Here is a 26,258-nt window from a genome sequence, read left to right on the forward strand (position 1 = left end):
GTGTTTTCAGGCTGATTTTATTGGCATCTTACCTCTTTGTGGTTTCATTAGTTTTGATTAATAAGAATTTTACTCTCAAAGTTTTATTGTCAAGTAAAGTACAATATTGAGTTTTAACTTTTTACTTTTTTTTTTTTCTTTTTTGGCAGTAATTTGCCGCCTTCTCAGGGAGGACGTTATTCAGGGTTTGGCAACTGTCCTAACCCTCCTCCGAAGAGTGCATCCACAGAATTTTTTGATACTGCTGTGAACTCTTTATCATCTGTAAGTTAATGTTGTTGTTGTGTGAATATGGTACACTGGAAAATTAAAATTAATAATTCAAAGGCTTCAATAAGAATTACTGGTCTAATATTGATACATTTACTGTATATGTTACCACCTTCTAACATTCATTGTTTCCTGGGAGAAAGGTATGAATTCCAGTGGATTGTATTGATAATTAAACAAGCTTTTAAAGTTGGCCAAGAGTCATGTAAAACACAAGAGTGTGATAATGATGAAATTGTATAGCCTGAACTCTTTAAGAAATAGTTATGTATAATTTTCTCATTACCAAGTAATTCCAATTGTGTACTTCTTTTGTTGCTTTTATAGTACAGTAAATGTATAAGGAGTTCACATCCGCAATTATTTGGTATAGGGAATTTGATGAAGGTGATATCTATTTATTTGGAGGTGCTGTGTGATCTCCATGGGCTTTCATGTGAAAGTCTAGAATCCAGTGTAACAAAGAAATATTCTCTCCAGCTTATTGCGTTTGCAAAGCAGGTACTCAGAGACCAAGTTCGGGCACTATTGAACTTGGTCCAGCATCTCCAATGCTGAAACTATATGCTATGGGTAACATGTCATTACTGCATCATTGCTGAGAATCCCCGCCTCAGCTGGAGATGATTCCACCAGCGCATCAACCTGCACCCAGCTTCCATCTTTCATTTCAAAGGGAAAATCAATCGTTCTGCTCCTGCTCACAAGGCAAGGGAGTAAGGAGGGTCCTTGAGACCATACAACACATCCCTAAAAATAGGTTTTTCCATTGTAAAAACCCTCTTTTTGTAGTTAATATGCTGTGTGGTTTCCAAGGACTATTAGCAGAGCATTAATTGAGTACAGTAGACTCTTGCATCATAGAAAACAACTGTCTACCCCCAAGTAACAACATACAACGATTTACAGATGTTTGTATAGGCGAGAAGAAAAATTAACAAATCTGACTCTTCTCATGAGGGAGGACAACAGACAACACTGGGTGTGTTTATCACTCTTCCACTGAAGGAACTGGGTGAATTGATCCTCCTTTCCAGGTTCCACCTATAGGAGTCACGAATGAGCCAAGTACCTCACATGAATTTGTATTGTTTGGATTTGCTTCAGGTAGTGTTTAATGAATACCCTATGCCCAGACCAAACCCATAAAGCTGTGGATGTCCTGAAGTTGTAGATGAGCAATGAATGCTGGTGAAGCAGCAATTTTTCTCACATTGTGAGTTTTAGGGATGGAGACTGGGTCAGCAGTTTTAATTAGGGCAGCCATTAGAATATGGATAGCCCTGTTGAAAGGGACTTGATGGCTGGATATATGAAACAAACTAGTATCTGGTCAGAGGTAGCACTCTCCCGTCTTACGACTAATGTAAAGTTGATCCCATCTCTAAAAGGCTCTTGGTTAAAAATGAGAGATGAGGGGTAAAGATTAAAAGACAACCGGGAATATAAAAATGAACTCCTGATCTCTCCATAAGTCAACAAGTTCACTGACCCTTGCTCCTGTGGCTAAAGCTATGAAAGTATGGATTTTTGCAAAAAAATCTTTTATGGTGATGAATGAATTATTTAACTTTGCCAATATCTCAAAGCACCCTTTCCAGAAACCAAGGTACTGCAAGGTATTGGTGGAAATCATCTATGCAAGACAAAGTTCTTGGTGATGTTATGAAACATGTCCAAGACTAAAACAACGCTTGACAGGTTCTGTCACTGCAGATTCGTATGACAGGATCATTGCTGATTGAAGCTTTCTATCCTCAAAGGGGTGGACCAAAAAGAAGCAAAGAAGTCTGCGATTCTCGGATAAGGTGACCTATTCTCAGAAAGGCCATCCATGCTTCTACATTGATTGTTATTGTATCGTGGATTAAGACTTCTTGCAGCTCATCAAATAGGTCATGTTGTGAGTTCATAAATCCCTCTATTGAATACGGGAGAGAAAAACCTTGTGTGTCAAGAAGGTGGATGCAAAGATAATGACACTGTAATTTTTGATGCAGCTGAATCAGTGGATACCACTGGCTTTTGGCCACAGTGGAGCTACTAGCACAGCTGTCCCTGTAAATCCTGAAGGATATACAGTACAAAGCCTATGAAATCAAACTTGTTGGAGGGAACGTATGATTGAGGACCATCTATTCCAATACAGATTTAAAGCATCTTTTGCCACTACCTGAGAATTCACATTTGGAGCTAGTTCTATAGAAGTTCTATTTGGAGTTTCATAACTTGCAGCGCTAGCATCTCCAGAAGAAAGTTCTAATCCGAGGTCCATTTTGGATGGAGGCTTGTCGGTCTGGATGGGGCACTGCCACAACAATGAGATATGCTGACAGATGGAATGGCAAAAGCAATACATTCCTCTCTTGAAGGAACTTCATACTGTACTTGGAAAGGGGCCTGGGCTACCTAGACCCTTTTTCCAAAGCCCTCTAACTGCTACATCTGGTTTTGCAGAGCAGAAGAAATCCAGAAGGTCATTTCTGGCTGAATACTCAGCAGATCCAACGATCTTGGCAAATCCTTTCACCCACGTTGAAGGGAGAAGGCTGCATTTTCTTGCAAACATTTTGCAAGTGGATCCTGGTTTTGATCGGACTGGATATATTGCAAACAAATAGAATTGTTGACAATGTCCCAGGATATATTTTCACACTATTTGCTTTCATTCATGTGTAATTATAAAAAAAATTTACATCTAAAACCTCAGTTATTTTCACATCACCCAGGAGAGGGATAGTATATATCCTTCCCCCTTCCTCAAATACCATGGCCACATATCTAAAAGAGAGATGGGCTCACAAAATGACTGGACCCTTCCCCCAACTATCATATTGAGCCTTAGTGGGTATCTATGGGGAGCATTCGACAGAAATTATTCACCAAAACTTGACAACCTATCTCTTCCCGTAACCCTCATGTAAACATTTGATCCTTCACGGTTGGTAAGAGCAGGGGGTCATACTTGATTAGTCCTCTCCTTGATCATTTTGGAGTTGAACTATTGGCTCATAAAGTTACTTGTAGGAGAAAGCTTGATAACCATATGTGGTTAAAAATTTCTGATTTGTTCCTAGTTATACAAACCTGAGTCCTTTATATTAAACATTCTACATAAAGGAATCAGGTTTGTATAGCTAGGAAAAATACAGATTTAATTTTTTTTTATATTATGCTGGTAATTTAATTGCCAAAAATTTTAAGATTGACCAGAGTTATGAAAGAAGTCAAGTCATTAGGTTATGCAAGATAAAATTGACAAAATAAGGAATCCAGATTTATTATTCAACTAGAGAGGGATATAAGATTTTAACATTGGGAAATGGGGAAGCAAAACAATTATAACCCCTTCATGTTTTTAAGAAGCCAAGGAGTACTCTAACGGCTAATAATGCAGTAAGAATAGTGAGTTAAAAACTCACAAGTACATAATCATCGGCACACACGACCAAAATTTAAACCCAAATTATGTTAACGCAATTATTAAGAATAGTGGATAACCAACCAAAACCTGATTCCTGTTATTTAATCACACAGTATTCTAAAATTCCTCACTTCACGAACAGTAAGCTAGGACCGATGTACACGGTTTGACAATGGGAAATTAGATAGAGGCTGGGCGCAAGTTGATATGCAGGTTGAGTTATCGTCAACTGTAGTGAGGGTTCTTCGTGATGATGTAGTAATGGCACATCACCCATAGCATACAGTTTCATCTTTAAAGGTGCTATGTCAATTTTAATAGTGCCTGAACTTGAAGGTCTCTTATACACTCAAAGGCCCTAATATGGCCCTAGAGCAATATTTCTCTGGTATTCATGTCATATATTTCTTGTTCTAGCCATTTACAGAAAAGTTTAGGGAGACTACACAGCATATTAACCCAAAATACATATTTTTGTTGATTAAGATTTTGTACAGAAGTACATAAAAAAAAGTTTGAATTACTGTACTATTTATTACATTGCATGTTATATTCATGAATATCACTTCTTTTCCAGGGTTGGTCTTTGCTTTCTATAGGAGCCACTAAGGTGGCAGGAAAGGCCGTAGAGTATTCCTCCATAGCAGCAGAAAAAGCTACTGAGTATAGCCATGTAATCACTGATAAGGTTAGTTTGTATTTTTTTATTTGTTAATGTGGATGGTTTGGAGACTAATCTTACATTTCAGGGAAGATTTCTACTACTGATATCATAAAGATTGTCAAAGAGAGCACTAGATATCATGGAATAAAGTAAGAATGATATCTGCTCTGAATTTGTTGGTACAATACTATAAAATGTTGAATGAGGTACACTCATCACCATTTACATTTGACGTAGGATTTTTCACTCGTGTTAGGCATGATTTGCGTTCTCTTTCACGCTTTTCTATCTTGAGCATGATTTTCTAGTCTTTCTTCTGCACTGTTGTTTTTCACCCTTTCTCATCAAATACCCAATCTATCACAATGGTTGAAATGTAAAATTATTATCCAGTTTCTGGTCACCATATTGCTCTAAAACTCCCTTCTTTGTAATAGGATTTTCCCAGTGCCTTCTTGCCATGAATCTTGTGCTTGTTTTCTTATTGCCCTCTCAATTCCTTTTACATTTTCCATTGTCACTTAGGTAGCAACAATTTTCTTCTTTTGGTGCCTATCCATCCATCACAACTTTATGCTCTGGCTTGTTCTCTTCCTCTTTTCTGGTTACATTTGTTCCTACAAGAATACAAACCTTTGTTCCTTTGAAATAAGGAATGTCTTCAGCAGAACTGGAATGGCTGTTGAATTTGTTAATGAGATAGTTAACATTGCTCTTTTTGTCAAAGACTTCACTTTTGTCACCAGCAGCAACATATGCAGATGTTGTGTTGCAATCTATACAAAGGTTTTGATTTTTTTCTTTACAGAAGTAAATGGCTGGTTGTTAAATTTGCATAAGTAATGAAAGTGAAGCAGGAATTTCATAAATGCTGGGAAAAGGGAGACGCTGCAACCAGTTCATGGGAAGAAGAGCTGAAAATTCATATATTGTTTACTGTATCTTGTAGGGGGCATGATTGTTTGCAATCATCCCCATGTGCCACGTGGAAAGCATGGCCTCCCATTCAGTTGCAGGCTTATCCTTTGAGGAGGAAGAAGGTTAAGTCTGGTCTGGCATCATTTTTGGAATGCCCAAGATGATGCCATTGAGTTTGTTTAGCTCCTTTCTCTTCTCAACAGGTTTGCCTGTTGCTGAAACTTCCCCTTAAATTATGCTTCAGGAGCTGGTAGAACTCAGATGTGCATGATGAGTTTTTCAGGGTTTTGTTGAGTTTCCCCGGTGGTTACTGCATACCAGGCATATGCTGGAAGCTCTACTATAGCAGTGCAGATTGCTTACAATGAATCTGAGCTAATGAAGGCCAGGCCATCCTTAGGTTTTGCAGGTAGGCTCTTGACATTTTTGAGGAAACTGGTAGCTAAGGCTCCAGCTTCCCAATGTTCGTAGTGCCAGTAAGTCCATCGATGACCCCAGTAAAATAAATGGTGATCCCAGTGCCACTGCCCACAGGGCCAGCTACCTTAAAGGTGATTCCCACAGGGCCAGCTACCCAAAAGGTGATTCCCACAGGGCCAGCTACCCCAAAGGTGATACCCACAGTGGACCTTAAGCCTAAGAAGGCTCCCACTGGTGAAAGGTTGTAAGAAGGCTGCGGTGCCAGTGAAACTTAGTAATATTTTGATGGCCATGACCCCTGTGCTTGTCACTGCTGTATCAATCACCCCTGTTCTTGTTTCTGCTGTGCTAATCATAGCTTTGCTTCTCGTTGCCGTGTCAATCACCCTTGGGCTTGTTTCTACTGTGTCAGTCACCTCTGTGCCTATGTATCCTGTTATCCCTACTGCTATCAATTACGAGTGTCGGCGAATGTGGCCACAATTGTCACAGATAAAGTGGTGGGCACACTCATTGACACTCAAAAAAGACACCAGTGGTTCCTGTCTGAACGATGCCTGTGGTTTCTCCCCATTGGGGAACATCATCATCGATGGTCTCATACATCAAATATTCTGCTTATAGAACCTGTGGTAAAAATTGGTAAGAAAAGGAAGTGATTGACTTCGCTCCTTTTCCTCTTTCAGCTCTTTCTCCTCCTCCTTCCTACTCCTATTTTTACTCTACAACTTCTGATTCTGATACTATACTTCTAACAAGAAGCAATAGTGTGAAGAGGTCATTCATAAGAGGTCCAGTAGGATTCTTAATGACACCACCTCTCTTTTATTGGTGGTGGATGCGAGTCAGGCCCTAGATGGCTGGCTTGACTATTCCAGTACCCAGGCTGGCCAGAGATGCATGGCACTCTTTCTGTTGGCCTTCTCTGACTGAAGTACATTTGCATCCATTTCTGACTGGAATACCTTTGTATCCATCTCTGACTGGAATACCTTTGTATCCATCTCTGACTGGAATACCTTTGTATCCATCTCTGACTGGAATACCTTGGTATCCCGAATTGAGAGGACGGCACGTTTTGAGGGCATCGTCATAGCCAGTGGCCATGGTTTGGTGGCTTGGAGCTCAGTCACCATTTGCTCACGAGCATAGAGCCATTTCTTACTCCCCACTTTGATCAACATTGGGAAGGATACAGGGTACCTGTTTTGATGGTTCCTCATCAGCCCCTAACTACATTGCTTGTTCTGTCTTTGGGACAAAACACTCATGTTCTTTGAGAGGGAACAGATTTAAGGATCATCCTGGTGAACTTTTAACTGCGAGGGATTATTCAGATTTTTCTTGCCCAAGAGGTTTCGAACCTTGGCCTGGTATCAACTGAAGTAGAGAACCTGGAGTCAGTGTGTTCCTTTGTGGAGGTTCTTGGATTAATGTGGTGTGGCAACCATGTCTCCAGCTTCAGGTAGGACCTCAGTTACTGGTCAATGCTTTGGTGCCCCTCACGTTTCGAGACCTTTTGGAGTTGGAATGTACGGAATCTTACTAGTTTGGCCCTGGATTGAGTACAGATCTAAGAAGGCCCCTCAAGTTGGGCCAAAAAGATCTTCCCTCCCAGACAATTGAGACAGAGAAATATTTCATCACCACCTCAGGTTTACCAGGCATTGTGTGCGCTGTCAGAATTCCTCCCTAGGAAAAGCTCAGATTATAAGCTTTAGCTATTCTTAATAATAACCCTAGTATAGCCAACTGACCACTGCCTACATGCAGTCGACTAGCACACTAAATACGTAAATTAAATGCATTGCTCTCATACTATTATAGTTTGTATTACTGTACAGTACAAGAGTAATTGTACATTACTAGCACTGCTACAATGCACTAGTATGTTATGTTACCTAAGGTAAGACAATTCATAACTCTTTAAGTTGTCACCATGTTTACTAATCAATACTTAACAACAAAACACTTGTTGATCCTAACTAACAACATTTGAATACTGTTGTGCATATTACTGTAATATATGTACAGTATTGTATCCTCACTACAGTACAGCTTAATTAGGTTAGGTAAGATGACACGTCGCTTGTAAGTGATTGGTGTTGTCATTTGATCGCCTTGCCACTCTTCCTACTCATCACCTAATGTGTAGCCTGTAACTACTTATTTTGTGTAGTTTACTTTTCCTAGTTCATTTTTAATGAACTTCTATACATATATTAACTCCTCTATGAAATATATGGTACTGTACTACTGCTATGTGCAAATAGAATACGTAAAAAATACTGTGTGGTTTATATACACCACCACTTAATGTTTACCAAGAAGTCCTGTGCAGCAAATTTACCCTTATGATGCATAATCCATAATGCATAGTAGATGTACCATTGTCCATCCATCCATATACCAAAGGCACTTCCCCCAATTTTGGGGGGTAGCCGACATCAACAAGAACAAAACAAAAAAAGGGGACCTCTACTCTCTATGTTCCTCCAGCCTAACCAGGGACTCAGCCGAGTTCAGCTGGTACTGCTAGGGTGCCACAGCCCAACCTCCCACATTTCCACCACAGATGAAGCTTCATACTGCTGAGTCCCCTACTGCTGCTACCTCCGCGGTCATCTAAGGCACCGGAGGAAGCAGCAGGGCCTACCGGAACTGCGTCACAATCGCTCGCCATTCATTCCTATTTCTAGCACGCTCTCTTGCCTCTCTCACATCTATCCTCCTATCACCCAGAGCTTTCTTCACACCATCCATCCACCCAAACCTTGGCCTTCCTCTTGTACTTCTCCCATCAACTCTTGCATTCATCACCTTCTTTAGCAGACAGCCATTCTCCATTCTCTCAACATGGCCAAACCACCTCAACACATTCATATCCACTCTAGCCGCTAACTCATTTCTTACACCCGTTCTCACCCTCACCACCTCGTTCCTGACCCTATCTACTCGAGATACACCAGCCATACTCCTCAGACACTTCATCTCAAACACATTCAATTTCTGTCTCTCCATCACTTTCATTCCCCACAACTCCGATCCATACATCACAGTTGGTACAATCACTTTCTCATATAGAACTCTCTTTACATTCATGCCCAATCCTCTATTTTTTACAACTCCCTTAACTGCCCCCAACACTTTGCAACCTTCATTCACTCTCTGACGTACATCTGCTTCCACTCCACCATTTGCTGCAACAACAGACACCAAGTACTTAAACTGATCCACCTCCTCAAGTAACTCTCCATTCAACATGACATTCAACCTTGCACCACCTTCCCTTCTCGTACATCTCATAACCTTACTCTTACCCACATTAACTCTCAACTTCCTTCTCTCACACACCCTTCCAAATTCTGTCACTAGTCGGTCAAGCTTCTCTTCTGTGTCTGCTACCAGTACAGTATCATCCGCAAACAACAACTGATTTACCTCCCATTCATGATCATTCTCGTCTACCAGTTTTAATCCCCGTCCAAGCACTCGAGCATTCACCTCTCTCACCACTCCATCAACATACAAGTTAAACAACCACGGCGACATCACACATACCTGTCTCAGCCCCACTCTCACCGGAAACCAATCGCTCACTTCATTTCCTATTCTAACACATGCTTTACTACCTTTTTAGAAACTTTTCACTGCTTGCAACAACCTTCCACCAACTCCATATAACCTCATCACATTCCACATTGCTTCCCTATCAACTCTATCATATGCTTTCTCCAGATCCATAAACGCAACATACACCTCCTTACCTTTTGCTAAATATTTCTCGCATATCAGCCTAACTGTAAAAATCTGATTCATACAACCCCTACCTCTTCTAAAACCCCCCTGTACTTCCCAGATTGCATTCTCTGTTTTATCCTTAATCCTATTAATCAGTACTCTACCATACACTTTTCCAACTACACTCAACAAACTAATACCTCTTGAATTACAACACTCATGCACATCTCCCTTACCCTTATATAGTGGTACAATACATGCACAGACCCAATCTACTGGTACCATTGACAACACAAAACACACATTAAACAATCTCACCAACCATTCAATTACAGTCACACCCCCTTCCTTCAACATCTCAGCTTTCACACCATCCATACCAGATGCTTTTCCTACTCTCGTTTCATCTAGTGCTCTCCTCACTTCCTCTATTGTAATCTCTCTCTCATTCTCATCTCCCATCACTGGCACCTCAACACCTGGAACAGCAATTATCTCTGCCTCCCTATTATCCTCAACATTCAGCAAACTTTCAAAATATTCCGCCCACCTTTTCCTTGCCTCCTCTCCTTTTAACAACCTTCCATTTCCATCTTTCACTGTTTCTTCAATTCTTGTGCCGGCCTTTCTTACTCTCTTCACTTCTTTCCAAAACTTCTTCTTATTCTCTTCATATGACTGACCCAGTCCCTGACCCCACCTCAGGTCAGCTGCCCTCTTTGCCTCACGTACCTTGCGCTTTACTTCCACCTTTTTCTCTCTATATTTTTCATACTTCTCTATACTATTACTCTGCAGCCATTCTTCAAAAGCCCTCTTTTTCTCTTCCACTTTTACTTTCACTCCTTCATTCCACCATTCACTGCCCTTCCTCATGCTGCCTCCAACAACCTTCTTGCCACATACATCACTTGCAATCCCAACAAAATTTTCTTTTGCTAACTTCCACTCCTCCTCTAAATTACCAGTTTCTCTTACTCTCACCTCGTCATATGCCATTTTCAACCTTTCCTGATATTTACTTTTTACCCCAGGTTTTATTAGCTCTTCAACCCTCACTAGCTCCCTTTTACATCCACCTACTCTATTCCCCCACTCTTTTGCTACAACCAATTTTCCTTCCACCAAAAAATGATCAGACATACCGTTAGCCATACCCCTAAACACGTGCACGTCTTTCAATCTTCCAAACATTCTTTTAGTTATCAACACATAATCCATCAATGCCCTTTCTACTACTCTTCCATTTGCCACTCTTACCCATGTATACTTATTTTTATCTTTCTTCTTAAAAAAGCTAGCACTTATTACCATCTCTTGTTCAACACACATATCTACCAGTCTCTCACCACTCTCATTTTCACCTGGTACGCCATACTTCCCAATGACACCTTCTACCTCTCCAGCACCCACTCTAGCATTTAAGTCACCCATAACAACTACATAATTCCTTCTACCCAGTCCTTCTACACACCTAGTTAATTCATTCCAAAACTCATTCCGCTCTTCTTCACTTTTCTCACTACCTGGCCCATACGCACTGACAAACGCCCAACATTCCCTACCCAACCTAACCCTTACCCACATTAACCTAGATGATATCTCCTTCCATTCCACTACTTTACCTGTCATCCATTCACTCAGCAATAAAGCCACACCCTCTCTCGCTCTTCCCCTTTCAATCCCAGACACTCTACCAGACATTTCACCAAACATCACTTCACCCTTTCCTTTCATCTTTGTCTCACACAAGGCCAATACATCCATCCTTCTACTTCTAAACATACTTCCAATCTCACATCTTTTACTCTCTATCGTACTACATCCACGCACATTCAAACACCATAATTTACATGCATAATAAAAGTACAGTAACATATACAGAAGTGTACATACAGTAACCTAACACTACTGTCAACAAAAAAAAAAAATTATTAGTTGCAAATACTGATGAATCTCTCTCTCTCTCTCTCTCTCTCTCTCTCTCTCTCTCTCTCTCTCTCTCTCTCTCTCTCTCTCTCTCTCTCTCTTTTTTTGTAGTGATCTTCTTTACATTTATTAAATAGCTCTACCTTCTGTTCAAGAGACATCACCTTCTTCTGGTAGTTACAGCTAGCTTAAGATGATGAAAAAACCATGGCATTGGTTAAGAAAGAGTACTTGCTGCTAAATTGGTGGTAGATGCTTATGCAATAACTGATGCAGCTTGACTGAGACGGTGAAAAGTGAAGGGGCATTGTTCTGGAAGAGATGCAACTCAAGGCACAGGAATAAAGAGGTGTGGGCTGGTGGAAAAGGATGTGCTGCATAGCAGTCCTAATAAAGATTCTCACGAAGGTTCTCAAAGAATCAGATGTATTACTTGAAATATTTCTCGTATCTAAATACTTTATGCGTATTATTGAAAATGCGAAGACAGAATTGGCAAAGATTGATTGCTGCCTTTATTGCTATACTTGCTACTCAAAACACAGTTTTTTTTATACAGTAGTAACTTTTTGTCATGTTTTCTAAGCATGTTGACCATAATTGTATAGTGTAGTTAGAAAATTTTCCATAAATTTGTATTTTATTTTAGTGATGAACTGTTGTTACTGTAGCCATAGGATGTAAAATTGTAGCTATATAGCATTCAGATTGGCATTGATTGTAATGCATGAAATATTTTGATAGTTGTCATGTAAAGGTCATTCCAGATTGTTCTTGGTGTAGCATTTAAATACTTGTAGCGAAAATAGAAATAGTTTATATGAAAGGTATTTTTATTGGTGGATATTGTCTTTTGTTTAAAAGGAGAAATATGAAAGGTATGGTTTAGCAGGAACAAAATCAGTTGTTAGTGATATAGAGATTATTAGTTGTGGTTAAAAGGAAGGTATATGAATAGAATTAGGATGAACACTAAAAGGATCTGGGGGAAAGATCTAGTATTTCTCGTACAATGATATGAAGTTATTAACATCTAAGTTGAAAAAAGCTGAAACCATTTGGTTTTGATAAGTTAATACTATAAGAAAGAAAGCTTGCATTGTTATTTTGTACCAGGCAGGGTATTCCCAACAAGTTCAGTTCTACTTGCTTAGGGGATATTGATAAAAGAATGAAGAGGAAAAGTAAAACAAATAAGTACTTAAGAATTAGAAAGTATGGAAGTTAAAAGAAATAGGAAGTGTCCTTGAATGTAAGATAAAAAGAGAATTGTGGAAACTGCCTATAGAAGGTACATAAAAGTCAGAGGATGTAATACTTTACAATATAACTACTTTAGAAGTACTATGTTATTCCAAATAAGTTTTCAGAAGGTACCTGAAAGTACTAAGAAAAATAATTAACAAACAGAATGAGTGTTAACCCTTTCACCCCCAAAGGACGTACCGGTACGTTCTTGCAAAACACTATTAATTACATATTTTTGAAAAATTTATGAGAAACTTCAGGCATTTTCCAAAAGAATGAGACCAACCTGACCTCTCTAGGACAAAAATTAAGCTTTTTAGAGCAATTTAAAAAAATTATATAGCAAAATGTGCTCGAAATTTAACCTTATGGTGGGGGTAAAAGGGTTAAGTATTAAAAGAAATTAGTTGAAGACTTTGACAGGTATGTTGAAATGATTTTTAGGAATATGTCTGTCATTCAAGGATCAGCGCAGAATCCTTTTGTTGTTAAATTAATCGCGGAAGCTACAAATTTGCGATGAAATTAGACTCCTGGGTAACAAAACTGAATTCATGGTGGTGGGCAAGAGAAACAGCGGGAGAAACGTAGGTGATATTCAAATGGACATAAATAATGATTCGTTGCCGATATCTATAGTTCGAGATCTAGGTGTATTTCTTGACTGTAACCTGTCTCTAAATGCCCAAATAAATAATGTATTAAAAACGGCTGGTTATTATCTAAGAAATATTGCGTTTATAAAAAAGTACATAGACGAAAATTCTGTAAAGAAACTTGTGATAAACTATGTTGTTACTAGGATTGACTACTGCAACTCTCTTACAATTTACCAAAAGTGCAACTTAAGAAATTACAAAACATAATAAATAGAGGAGCAAGACTGATAAAAGGTGTCCCACCTAGAGAAAGGATCACCCCTATACTAATTGATTTACACTGGCTGCCGATTAAAGCGAGAATTGAATTTAAAATATGTTCAATAACCCACCAAGTTAACAGAACCAGGCATCCAAAATACTTAAGAGAACTGCTACATGTTGCGCAGCCAACAAATCGTGTCGACACGAGAATAGTTACAGATGGCTTCAAATGATTGGAACCTAGATATATGTCTACTCTAGGCTCCAGATCCTTTAAGTATGCAGCCCCAAGACTATATAATAACCTCCCACCACGAAACATTCGAATGATTGAAGACATATAGGCTTTCAAGAGGAAACTGAAGACTTCTTATTTCATGAGTCTTTTGACATTGACGGTTTAACTGTAAATGAACAATACACGATATGGAACATTAAATACTCTGAACGAAGAAGATAAAACGACAGTGGAGGTCCTGTAGAGAGAGGGGTTCCCTTGCTGTATGGCACCGGAAAAGCAACCATCAAAGTTAGTTAAAGTTACCCTGAACTAGATAGCAATGTTAATAACAGAATCAAAGGAAGAAGTAAGAAGAGAGACTTCTGCAAATTTCCTTAATTATATACTGTATCTGGGTGTTAGCTGGTGGATCAGATGGAGATTTTTTAGAAATGTTTACAAGAAGAAAGGTTGGAATCTAGATCTCAAGCAGACTGGAATGACATTTTGTGGGATCTTTTGCATTTGAATTGGTCACAACTGTATAAAAATGTTGAGCCTGTTCTTTTGAATGAGAATGTGGTCAACACCATTGATAGGCATATTCTTTCTCAATTGTGAAAGACAAACCCTGGTTCAATGATTATTATAGATATGCTTATTTGGAGTAGCAGTAGACTTATCATCCTTGGAAGGTAACAGATCAGAGTTGACTTGGAATAACGATACTCAGCTGAGAGGTGTTGCTCAGAGTAATGCTTTCATTGAAAAAGAATACAATTTGACCATGAAAGAAACCATATATTGGCTACCCTTACTCGTTGGCATAGATTTAACTGTCCCTTCTTTACTTGAACCAAAGGCTCTGTTACTCACTATCCTAACAAAAAGGCAACCCTTATTGATGATGTGTTTAACAGGAGCAGAGTAATGAGGAACTCGATCTTTCTCATTCTTGTTTTCCTAAGGCTTAACAAACTAGTTTAGCTTTTCGGTCCCATGATAATAACTCTTGATGGACCTTGATGCTTATGAAGGTGTAAACCTAAATAGTTTTTTTTCTATGTTGTCTGTGTTATTTTATGCAAATTAACAAGAAGTTTCTTTTTACACATGTTGGAGAATTGTTGATGTTACTCTAATAGGTAAATGTGTTTTTGGTAGCTTTATCCCTTCTTATTACTTCCCAATTTCCATAATTCCCATATTACCTTAAGTTTTGGAACATCTCTAGCTCTGCTCATTACTGGCTAATTTCCATAATTCCCATATTACCTAAAGTTTTTTAACATATTTTGGCAAAATGTCTAAATAGGTATGCTAACAGTAAATACTGTATCTGTTCCCTAGTTTACAATTTGACTTTCGCAAAGGCCTTAGAGCATGTGATGCCCTTCGTGCAGTTTCCAATTCTATACAGAAATCAATTGATTGCGGGCTTGAAGTTCATATGATTGGCCTTGCTTTTAGTGCTGCCTTTGATCATGAAACCCTTATTTTCAAACTCAAGCAGTTGCTAGTTGGTGGGTCTTTTCTTAGCTTCATAATTTAAATTTTTAGTAATAGATTGCAAAGTTTGTGATGGGCATCATAGTTAGTATAGGAATATTATATCAGGTGTTCCTCAGGATAGTGTTCTTGGCCCATCACTTTTCATACTTAATACACATGATATGGGGTTTAGTCCAGAAAACAAGCTCGTTGCATATACAGATGATGCTACTCTAATTGGCTGACTATAGATCTGGGTTTGCTGAATCCCTTATAGAGATCTAGCTAGAATTAGTGCATGGTGCAAATTATGGGGCATAAAAGTGAACCCTAAGAAAACTCAAAGTATGATTATAAATAGGTCAAGAACAGTGGCTCCTCAACACCCAGATCTCTGGAATGATAATGTTTCTTCAACTAAATATAACTTTAAAACTTTAGGTGTGATTCTTTATTTCCAATTTGGTCTGATTCTTCTTTAATAACACAAAAAATGGCCTATTAATAATTTCTTAAGAATTTTGGTGATCAGTCTACTCTGAAGAAATGTTTTGATTCTTTCATTCTGCCTTGTTTCGATTATTTTTCTCTTATTTTTTCTTATCTGGTCTTCAGCTGCTGACTCTCATCTTAATTTGTTGGACAGAATCTTGAGGTCTATTGACACTTATTCCTGATAAGAATATTAATCTCTGGTACTGTTGTTAAGTTAACATGCATAAGATTTTTCATAGTTTAGGCCATCCTTTGCATTCAGATCTTTCAAGACTACCATTCTGTATGTTGATTAGGCATACAATTAATTCTAAGTCTTGTCTACTCTGTCATAAGGCTCAACAACTCGGTATTTTAGAGGTCTTATTCCAGCTTCATCCAGATTGTGGAATGATCTTCCTAATTTATTATTATTATTATTATTATTATTATTATTATTACAAGGTAAGCTACAACCCTAGTGGGAAAAGTGAGATAATATAAGCCCAAAGGCTCCACGAGGAAAAAAATAGCCTAGTGATGAAATGAAATAAAGAAATAAACTAGGAGAGGTAATGAACTCAAAAGGAAATATTTTAAGAACAGTGCCATTATTGAAATAGCTCTTTCGTATATAAAATATAAAAACTTAAAAAAACAAGAGGAAGAGAAATAAGATAGGTAAGATAGAGAGAATCAGGCAATTCAATGGTTAGAATTTCAGAAGTTCAAACTTGTAGCATATGTTTTTATGCTGAAAAGGCTGGCATAAGTCACATTTTATAATTTATACTTGTATATGACAGATCTATTTTATTATTGTTATTGATCTTAATATATTCTTTATTCATTACTTTTCATACAGTTTATTTTCTTTATTTCCTTTCCTCACTGGGTTATGTTTCCCTGTTGTAGCCCTTGTTTTTTCAACTAGGATTGTAGCTTAGCTAGTGATAATAATAACAACAACAACAACAATAATAATAATTATAATTTTTAATAATAATTAATAATAATTAATAATAATTAATAATAATTATTAATAATAATAATTAATGATAATAATAATTAATAATAATAATTAAAGATAATAATTAATAATAATAATAGGCAAAACCTAATTCTGTTAATCAGTAATGGAGTATAGGTAGACTTAGGTATGAAGACTGCTGTTAGGGAATATTACTGAAATTGGGTGGGAAAAAACCTTAGGAAAAGGGAGTAGTTAAAAAGTATAAACAAAGTTATGTAACTATGACCAAAGAAAAATGGGAGAGATCCTTTAGTAGATGAAAGCTGGAAATAGGATGTAAAATTGCTTAGATTGACCCGGTTTGAGCACCTAATAAGCAAGTAGGAGGACAAGTTACTCGGAGAAGCAGTAGATATGTAAATAGCGAGACGAAACTCAGATGGGAATTCAAGACAAAGAAAACCTGATGTAGAAATACTATGCCAGTCCTGTAGATGAGAAGAACCTACTTTAGAAATGTTAAAGATCAGAAGCTATGTGTATGATAAACTAAAAAGAATTTAAATAAAAGTAAAAGGGAATGCAAATCAATTAACTGTTTTGAAATATTTTATTAGGTAAAAATAGCTATATGAATTCTAGGTACATATGTAGGCTATCCACTAATGGTAAAATGATCAGCCAACTAAAAGCAATTAGGGTAGTGAGAGAGTAGTAATGAGCTAGATGTCGTGGATAATTATGTTGGACTTCGGGGCCTTTTCAACTTATAGCCCACACTCGGAACACATCTCGTTCTTATCTAGGGGAAGCACTATTAATAAGTGACACAAATTAAGAAAGTAATTAACACATGCAACGAGGGTGATGAGCTTCAAGAGGTTTGTATTTATGGACCATAAGCTAGTTTGATTTTGTAAAGTGAATGCAAGTATAAGTTTAACCCAAATGTTTTTTTTTGGGGGGGGTTACATACTACTGTAAATTTTATTCAAATATACCATAATTATTATGTTTTAATTAAGTTACATTGATATGAAGTGAATGATAATTCAAAGATATTCTTACTGAATGAAATCTTCTTATACTATATTACTTATTTTGTAATTCGACAGAAAGAATTGGTGTTTTATGAAGCAGAAAGACTTGCATAAAGTATATTTTTTTTCTCAGAGAAGCTTAAAAGCTGACAAAAAGTAAAGTAGTGATTTCATACTCGAAATAGTTTATATACGAACAGTTTACACAAAAGATTTGATAATTGTACACTCAAACTGTCTAAACATCAGATTAATACTCTTATTTATGATAATCATTAGTGTCTGCACAATATGTTTAGATGAAAATTAACGAAGTTATCATTCTTGTTGAGTATGTTGGAAGCTGCTATCAAAGGATTTTTATCAATCAGTGAGAGGTTGGTACTGATTTATAGCACAATGTATGATCATGAGTCTACTTCAGAGAGGCTGTAAAACAGATGTATAAGAATAGTTCATTGTACAGGGTACTGTAATTTCATAGTCCATAAAAACACTTCAAGAGAAAATGGGATTAGTTAAGAAACACTTAGGTTTTCAAGTTGTGTTCTATAAGAAGATGGAGTTTTATATATGGCAAAGCCTTAAAGGTGTGTTCAATGTTATGATTGAAATTGTGGTTTTTTTCTTTTAGTAGTATGATATAAATTAAATTATAGATTATGCAGTCCTTTTATATTCTTTTTTAAAATGTTTATTGTCTGAATGCTGAAAGTAGCTTATAAAGTTCAGTTGCAAATTTTCAATGTACTGTATTGTACATAGTTTAATGCATGTTATGATATGTTCTACTGTACCTTGCCCGTATGGAAAGATTTTATTTATTATACCTTTTTCATTTTTTTTCATAAAGTTATAATAGTACTGAATTAAGTTTCTACATTGCAAGTTTTCATTTAAAGTGCTTGCTGTATTTTAGTAATTTTTCTTGGTTGATTCCATGAAACCTTGGGTTGACCAATATTAACGCATGTTTATGTCTTGCTGATTTTGTTAATGTTATTGATGCCAGGTGCGGGAAGGAAAACTTCTTGATGAAATTGGCAGTCAAGCTGCAAATATTGGCTCTAAGGTAAGTCGTGCATTAGTTTTTTACTTTTTATCTATTTAATTTCTAGCGTGGAGTGTCCCCCCCCATGTTTGTATCTTTGCCTAGATATTCTGTCGTAGGCCGTACTTCCTTATTTGATATCAAGTATATGATAGTGGTTACAAAAATAGATAACTTGAAATGGATTAGATCCTTTAGTCTTCTTTTAAGAGGTATACAAACTAAGCTGCACCTGTGTTTTGGAAAAAAATATATGCACCAGTGAGAGAAAATATTTCTCGTGGTAATTGTTTGTTTTAGAGAATACATGTGGTTTCCATAACTTTAAATTTGCATTACTGTAGTAGGTTGTTATGAGTATATTTATTTTATCAAAATTTATCTAACATCGATGGAAAAGCAAGTTATTGAATTAATGTGTGAAATGATGAAACAAAGCACATTTACTATGCAATAGTCAGTGGGAGTTTTGTACTTTTCCTATGAATTTTGGTACGTAATGAACAAATATTCTTGAAAATTAATACAGTACTGTAATTGTTTTTAAGGAGCCTGATTTGGTTCCAGTAAAACTGCTATTTTAGAGTTACTTCAAACTCCATCTACTTTGTTTTTCCCAATCGTTTTATTTAATTTAAAAAGCATATGAAAGATAATTTTATTTTAAAAAAAAATTTGAAAGAGCCGATTTTGATATTTTAACCTTCTACACATGGTTTTTGTCAGTGTACAGTATATAACACTTTCAATTGTTACTATTTTTCATATAGAAATTATTGATTTTCACAAAAGTTACATTCTATATTGTAATAGGCAATAGAAATCTTTCCATGTTTGAATGGCAAAAATCTGTCATTAGTAAAAATATGAGATGCAATTTTTATATGAAAACTTTGTTTTGAGAAATGTGGCTTCTAAGTTTTTTTTTGTAGAGATTGATTGAATAGACTTTGGTATGTACTGTATAAGTATGGGCTTTTAGCAGTAATTCTCTCATCACTAAGGATCATAAGGACATTATCATATTTCTGGGTTACTACCTTTTGGAGAGCCCCTTCCCTCAAATACACATTATATATGATACATGTACCAAATGCGTATGCTATGAACCACTTTACTCTATAAAGGGGTACACAGTATTAAGTAAACTCGTTATAAATCAAGATTTTCAATATACTGTCCTAAGTATAAAGTTTGGTTCTTCTCTCTTTTGAAATAACTTTTAAAGGGCTCAATCAAGACAAAACTTTGGTGTTGCAATGAAAAACCGGGTGAAAATACACTTTTTAATATTTTTATAAAAAAATTAATGAAATAGAGTAAATGAAAGTAAACTTTAAATGAAGGAGGAGTAACCTCCTAATGGCGCTAGAGAATATGTTTCCAGCGGTTGTAACATGACATGTGCAGTAGAACAAACACAATTCCAAATAATCTCTTTTACTGCCTACAGCATACAGCTTTAACTTTGCCAATCAAAGGCAAATCTTGAGACACAGGTGGCGTCCATGTAAAAACACAATCCAAAACCCAACAGTAGCCATCACTGGTACACACAGTCCACTATCAAAGAAATGAAAATTTCGCTACAGTCGAAGTACACCAAATTCATAAACAAATAACTGCATCAATTGCCTCCATCCAACCATCACCATGCCAAGACCAGTAATCTGCTGGAAACACTTCTCAATCGGCCGAGCTTACCCTCCAGAGCCAAAACCTCAAAATAGGAAACGACCATTAAAAGAATAAAAGATAAATACAAACAATCGATTACGAACTATGCTACTTGAGTGATTATTATGATTATGGGTTTGTGACAGAGTACACATGAATAAGACATGGTTAGCATAGTATATTCTCGTCTGTGTATTTTTCTGGGCAAATTTTATGCTCCTTGCATATTTGGGTATTGTCTCGAACACCTTTTGCATTTTTCAGCATAATCATAAAAGAAAATTTTGTAAATGTATATACGAGTAGACAGAAATAAGAGGAACATAAGCGCAACAAATGTTTATTTATGAATGCGTTATCGATTATAAGAAAACTGATATAACCTGTTTATCATAGTTTCCTTGCCCATATCCATTTCATACTTTAATTTTTTTCCTTGTTGAGTTGTGGAATGCTGAAATATGATTTTGCTCTTATTGCCTAGTAGAATTAAGGTAGATGTGTTCAGGTGTAAGCAGTAGGAACCTTTCTGATTCAACTGATTGGTGCACCTTGAACATCCTTGTTTTGTTAGATTTTTTTCAGTAAGCTATGCAAATGAATGTTGCCTGAATGTGAAATTAGGAGAAGGACGTTATTATTCATGAGCCTGTGGTGGATTTACCACACACATTGTTATTGCTTCCAGTGTATGTTTCCTTACTAAACGTTAAAGAAATTTAAGATGAAGTTAATGATGGTACTTGCATTTATTTTCCTTAATATATTAAATCAGCATCTTACAGTAAGTCGGTTGAAAAAAATTTTCTTGTTGTATTTGTAAGAAGAACAGAGTGTTGGATGAAGAGCCCTTTATAATACAGCACTCATTCATTCTACTCGGCAACATTGTTAATATAGTTATATTTACAGAACTTTTTTTTTTTTTTTTTTTTTTTTTTTTTTTTTTTTTTTTTTTTTTTTTTTTTCTAGGCAATTGTGTGTAGTCATTACTTCCATCTTCTAACCAAATTTACTTGTTCTCAGTCTCTCTCTAGTATAACAACAACTGTCTCAATACTCAGTGGTGCTGAGTGGCCACAAGAGACTGATAAAGAGGATAAGAAAGAAGCAACTGAGGTATGAAGTAGGCTTAACCCTTCTGTAATTATCAGGAAATAAGTTTTACCAGTTGATAATTATATTCCTAAAGATATGAGTTATGTTTAGAAGTGAAATAATTTTGCATTTTTAGTTAAAGACACTGCTCTCCGGAATAGCAATTTAGTTAATTATAATACTGTACTTACTGTGCTCCACTGCAGAGTACTGTACTGTATTTTTTAACCCCAGAAAATAAGTATTTGTTGCGCAACTCAGTGTAGTTGGCTTTATTTATTCTGGTTAACTTCACTTGAAGCTAATTTGCCATCTGACAACTGTACATTGTAGCAGGTATTTAGCAAAAAAGTAACTTTTTGGTAACTCTGCCTGTAGAACAGTGACTCTGAGGTTATAAGTGCATAATCAAAAGCATTTTTTACAAAATTTTACGGAGTGTTGTTAAGCAAATAACAGTATATTCAGCACTTTGTAAAATTAACAATAATGTTTTTTATCACGTTTACAAGCTCAGGGACTTCATTTGACAGGCGGCATTGCCAACAGTTCCTCTTTTGCTGAACACTGCATTATCTGTATAGCTGTCAGACATCTTATTTTTGTGTGAAGTGTACCAGAATTAATGAAACCAACTGTACTATTTATTCTGTAGTCAGAAGTACTGAATGCTGCTATGATAGGCTTCTTAGTATTACAGTCATTAAAAAGTATTTTAAAGTAAATCAGAAGGTTAGTTAATGCTGAGTATTGAAGTAAATTTAGATGGCTAGTTAATGTATTTTTACCATTCTTTTGTTGATATGAATTTGCAGTTCTTTGTTACATTTGTTTATTTGGAATTAAAAATGTTCCTCTATGTTTTACGTAATAATATGCCCCGGTACTAAATTTGTGATAAACCATGGTGTTTGATGTTGATAGTCAAAAACATGTAATATTGTGAAAGACTTTTTCGTATGAATCAGTTACTTATGACCAGCCTTGCAGTCCACGTAAAATCATACCTTACTCTTTGGCATCTTACAACCTTTGATGTTGTAATCAGTAGATCCCTGATGCCTCAATCCCTCTTAAAAATGTAGAAAGGAAATGGCAGTCTACCACCAGTACTCTGTATCCGTGGGTGGATTGCTAAGTCTCAAGCAACTATTAAAGTTATTTGTTTGACCATCACATTGATGTAAAGTAGCAGGGGCAGGTAGGGTGGTAGGAACTTGAACCATAAGTACAGTACTGTAATTGGTATGGAAATTTAGTTAAAATAAATTCTATATTTTTGGGGATAAGTAACCCAAATTTGCATATGTTTAAAGAACTGAGTTGTTAAAATCTTATATTTTACCAATTTTGACTAGTAGGAACTGTATGAAAGCACTTGCGATTGGTCTGGAGACTGGTTCAGTCTTTCAGAGGATTACAGGACTGCTGTTCATGTGGTAGGAACTCTGATATGTAAAAGAGACTTGTAAGAAAATAATGAGTTTGTACCATGAGTTCACTAAATGCCTCCTAACTGTTAGGGATAGCAGCTAGTTGGAAGACTCAAACTGCCATATTGTACCCCAAAAAGTGACTTGGGTAACAGAGTAGAGCATTTATCAAGTGTGACATAAAGGCAATTAAACTTTTAGAGTCGGTCATTTAAGACCATGATTGACCTGAAAAAGGCTTCAAGGCAATAAAGAAAATCCATGAATCTGGTACCTCCCAAAGCAGGAACTACCTGGTTCTACTACCACAGGATCCAACAAATTAGTCTAACTACTTCTGTGTTGGATCCTAGTTATTAAGGCTCACTAAAGTAGTTTTGCACCTTCAGAGCATGCTATGAAACTTTCAGCATCCAAGTAGAGTTTAATATCAGAAAAGTCAGAACAACTCTGCTTTTTTTGAAAAGCAACTTGATGTGTGCTGCTTTGTCACCTTTCATTTACTGAAGGGGGCTATGACAGTGTCTTACCAATAAGAGATAAGTTTTTTCGGGTCACTAGTGTATTTTCCATTAGACCTTTGGTTTTCCGAGGATTTTGATTAATTGCTTTGCCACTTTAAAGAAAAAGGTCTTCCTTATTCTTGCCTCATTGCAAAAGTCATTAAGTTGTAAAGGTGCAGTTGTTTGGTTTAAATACCTGGGAGTTTGGGTTTTAAGGCAAGCTCAGCAATAAGGACAGACCTTTCAACTTCCAATTCTTGGTATCTGTTAACTTACATGAGTATCTCCATTTTGCTGGTTCCTATCTTGCAAAACTGTGAATAAAGACTGTTTGGTGTTAGGAAAGACCAGAACTTATACTATCAATGATTGAAAAGATTCTGTCAAACCAAAGATCATCTCAGGATTTCAAGGCCTTCTAAGGAACTTTCACTGCCAAGTATTGACAAAATTGTCTTGGTTTCACCAAAGAACTCGGTTCAAGTCCTTGTTGTTTTTTACTGTACATTAAGAAAGGCAAACATACACCAATGTAAGATTATGCCTGGCAAATTCTGTGTTAGCTTGCTGGGTTTTTGGCATAGTTTGAATCAATTGTCCTTCAGCAATTGTAAAGAAAGTACATATTTCCTTGTATTGGAGAAAGCTGACACTTGCATGAAAGTTTAGCATTTCTAGATTCCTGGTGAATATCTTAAGTTCTCAGGCTACGGATAATTCTTTGAATATAAAAGAGCATCTGTCTTTCAAGTGTTTGAAACCACGAATACAGAGCCAAATGTTTGAAGCTTGTGAGAGTGGCATGCGGTGAATAATTAAACTAAGTAGGAGCCCCGCTGCTGCCTCATTACTGTTCCTACATATTGATAATAGTTGCTGACCATATTAATGGGAGAACTGAATTCTTCAGACTGGAACAATGCTTACTCATACTTGGTTGTGTCTTCTTAGGACCAAATCATGTGTAGCCTCTACCTCTGTGTTTTATGCTCAAGTCAAAATGGAGGCAAAAATCTTTGTCAAGTGGTGCAGTCTTTCTGACTGTATGCATCTGGTGGTATAGAAATTATTGTTGGTCATGATTTTACATGATGAATATATTGATTTAGATTGGTAAACGATCACTACCTTTAGTGGGCATCCCGGTTATTACTGTTAGTGCACCTCGTACTTTGCACTGTAGACTGTAGACATTATTAAAGGGTCTGCAGTGTTCCTTCAGCCCCCTGGCTACATCTACAGTTTAGTCTTTTACTTCACCTCTGTTTCCTCTTTCTTTCTTCCATCTTGCAATCTCAACTGTTATTAACCTTTACATCATGCAATAGTAGGGTTATCCCCATGTTACACATAGGTGATGAAGGTCTTCCCTTGCCCTAGCTGGCCCAGATTTCATAAATCGAGTCCAGTCGTACAGCCTATTACTCAAATTTGTTGTCTCCTTACCTGTGCTTTACATGCCTGTGAAAAGTAAGTATTTTTCGGGCTATCTTTATCCCGGACAGCACAGCTGAAACCAGAGAGAGCAGATTGTATGCTTGTTAGGATTCAACTACTACAAGAAGCTCATATTTTTTATCAAATTTTGGCACCACTTTGCACAAGGGGTTGACCTCTGGAGATCCTTTGGACTACAAACAAAACCCTCTGCATCATATCTTTTGTTTGGAAGACAAGAGGAACTATTGTGTTCTTTCCTACTTAGAAAAGTTGCGTGTTGAGTTGGTTCAAAGTAAGTTTCCTTAGTTTAATAAAACGACCCATGTCTTGGTACAATTAAAGAAGTTAATGAAGGTGCTCAGGAGACTACTGGATCAAATGTCATTGTGAGTTTATCATCTAAAATCTGAGAGGCCATATTCATCGCCTGTGTAGCCATTCATCAACTAGAGGAAAGCCTTTAAACCTTTTGCAGTACACCATTTACTATGGAATAGAGTTCCCTGAACGTAGCCAAGAAATTCTTGGAAGATGGGTGCACGGTATTGTGAAGGTAAGCATCCATTACCCTTGAACGGTAGGAAATCCCCTTTTTTATTTTGACTGATGAAACAAAGTTGTTTTTTTAGGTCTTGAAAGGGCTGTTCTGGAGATAACTATGGAGACTTAACTTCTGTTACTCATGACTGCAATCTTTCAGCAGAAAATTCCTGGATAGCTTTCCACAACCTCCATGATCACTTTCTTTGCCAGTATCGACTTCCTTTTTTGTCACTGCCAGTCTCTCTCTCTAACCTGATCATAAAAGCTAGAAATGACTATTGGAACATCAGTGGGTGGTCTGTTGGAGATATTTAATCTTGAACATCTCTTCATTCCCGGCAGTCTGTTACTGCAACAAAAGCATTTTCAACTCTTTAGCAGTTTGATTCCTAGCCTATGGACTAGACCATCTGGAGCCTTTATTGCAGTTGTTAATTTCAAAGTTGAGAAAGCTGAACAGGTAGTTCATGGACAGTGTCTTTTATTTTTGCTTTATGGCATTGGATACAGATGAATATTAAAACTTACAAAGGGGGAATCCCTCATTCGTCATTTCAACTCTAGTGACTATATTGTTATGTATCATTCAGCTCTCTTAATTATTTCTTTCAAGCATAAATTTTCAACCATACATTGAGGCAGCCAAAGTTCTTTTTGGTCTGAAGAAGTCACTAAGAAAATTTCTATGGGTTCTTAAGGCATTCTTTAAATTAAACGTTATTATCCTTAGATGTATTAGCATTCTTGTTACTATTTACCCTTCAAATATATGTCGGTTCCTGCTTTTCTTCCATCTTGCTGTTCAATTTAAGGACCTCACTGGCCTTAATGCTGAGCC

At 36.7% G+C, this 26,258-nt stretch overlaps 1 protein-coding gene across 4 annotated transcripts in view; it reads left to right on the top strand.

The window, feature by feature from the left end:
* LOC137630428 (ADP-ribosylation factor GTPase-activating protein 1-like) overlaps nt 1–26,258 on the top strand; it is a 159,765-nt gene that overhangs the window by 30,210 nt on the left and 103,297 nt on the right. For 2 of the 4 annotated variants that reach the window (XM_068361891.1, XM_068361893.1), the window contains exons 6-9: nt 150–264; nt 4,272–4,382; nt 18,688–18,747; nt 21,430–21,522. In XM_068361891.1, the coding sequence (XP_068217992.1) occupies nt 150–264; nt 4,272–4,382; nt 18,688–18,747; nt 21,430–21,522 (379 nt within the window). The remainder of the gene's footprint in view (nt 1–149; nt 265–4,271; nt 4,383–18,687; nt 18,748–21,429; nt 21,523–26,258) is intronic. The other 2 variants (XM_068361892.1, XM_068361894.1) reach the window with 1 other exon arrangement.

Source organism: Palaemon carinicauda, chromosome 38 (genome assembly GCF_036898095.1).
Source record: "Palaemon carinicauda isolate YSFRI2023 chromosome 38, ASM3689809v2, whole genome shotgun sequence".
NCBI classification, from domain to species: Eukaryota; Metazoa; Arthropoda; class Malacostraca; order Decapoda; family Palaemonidae; genus Palaemon; species Palaemon carinicauda.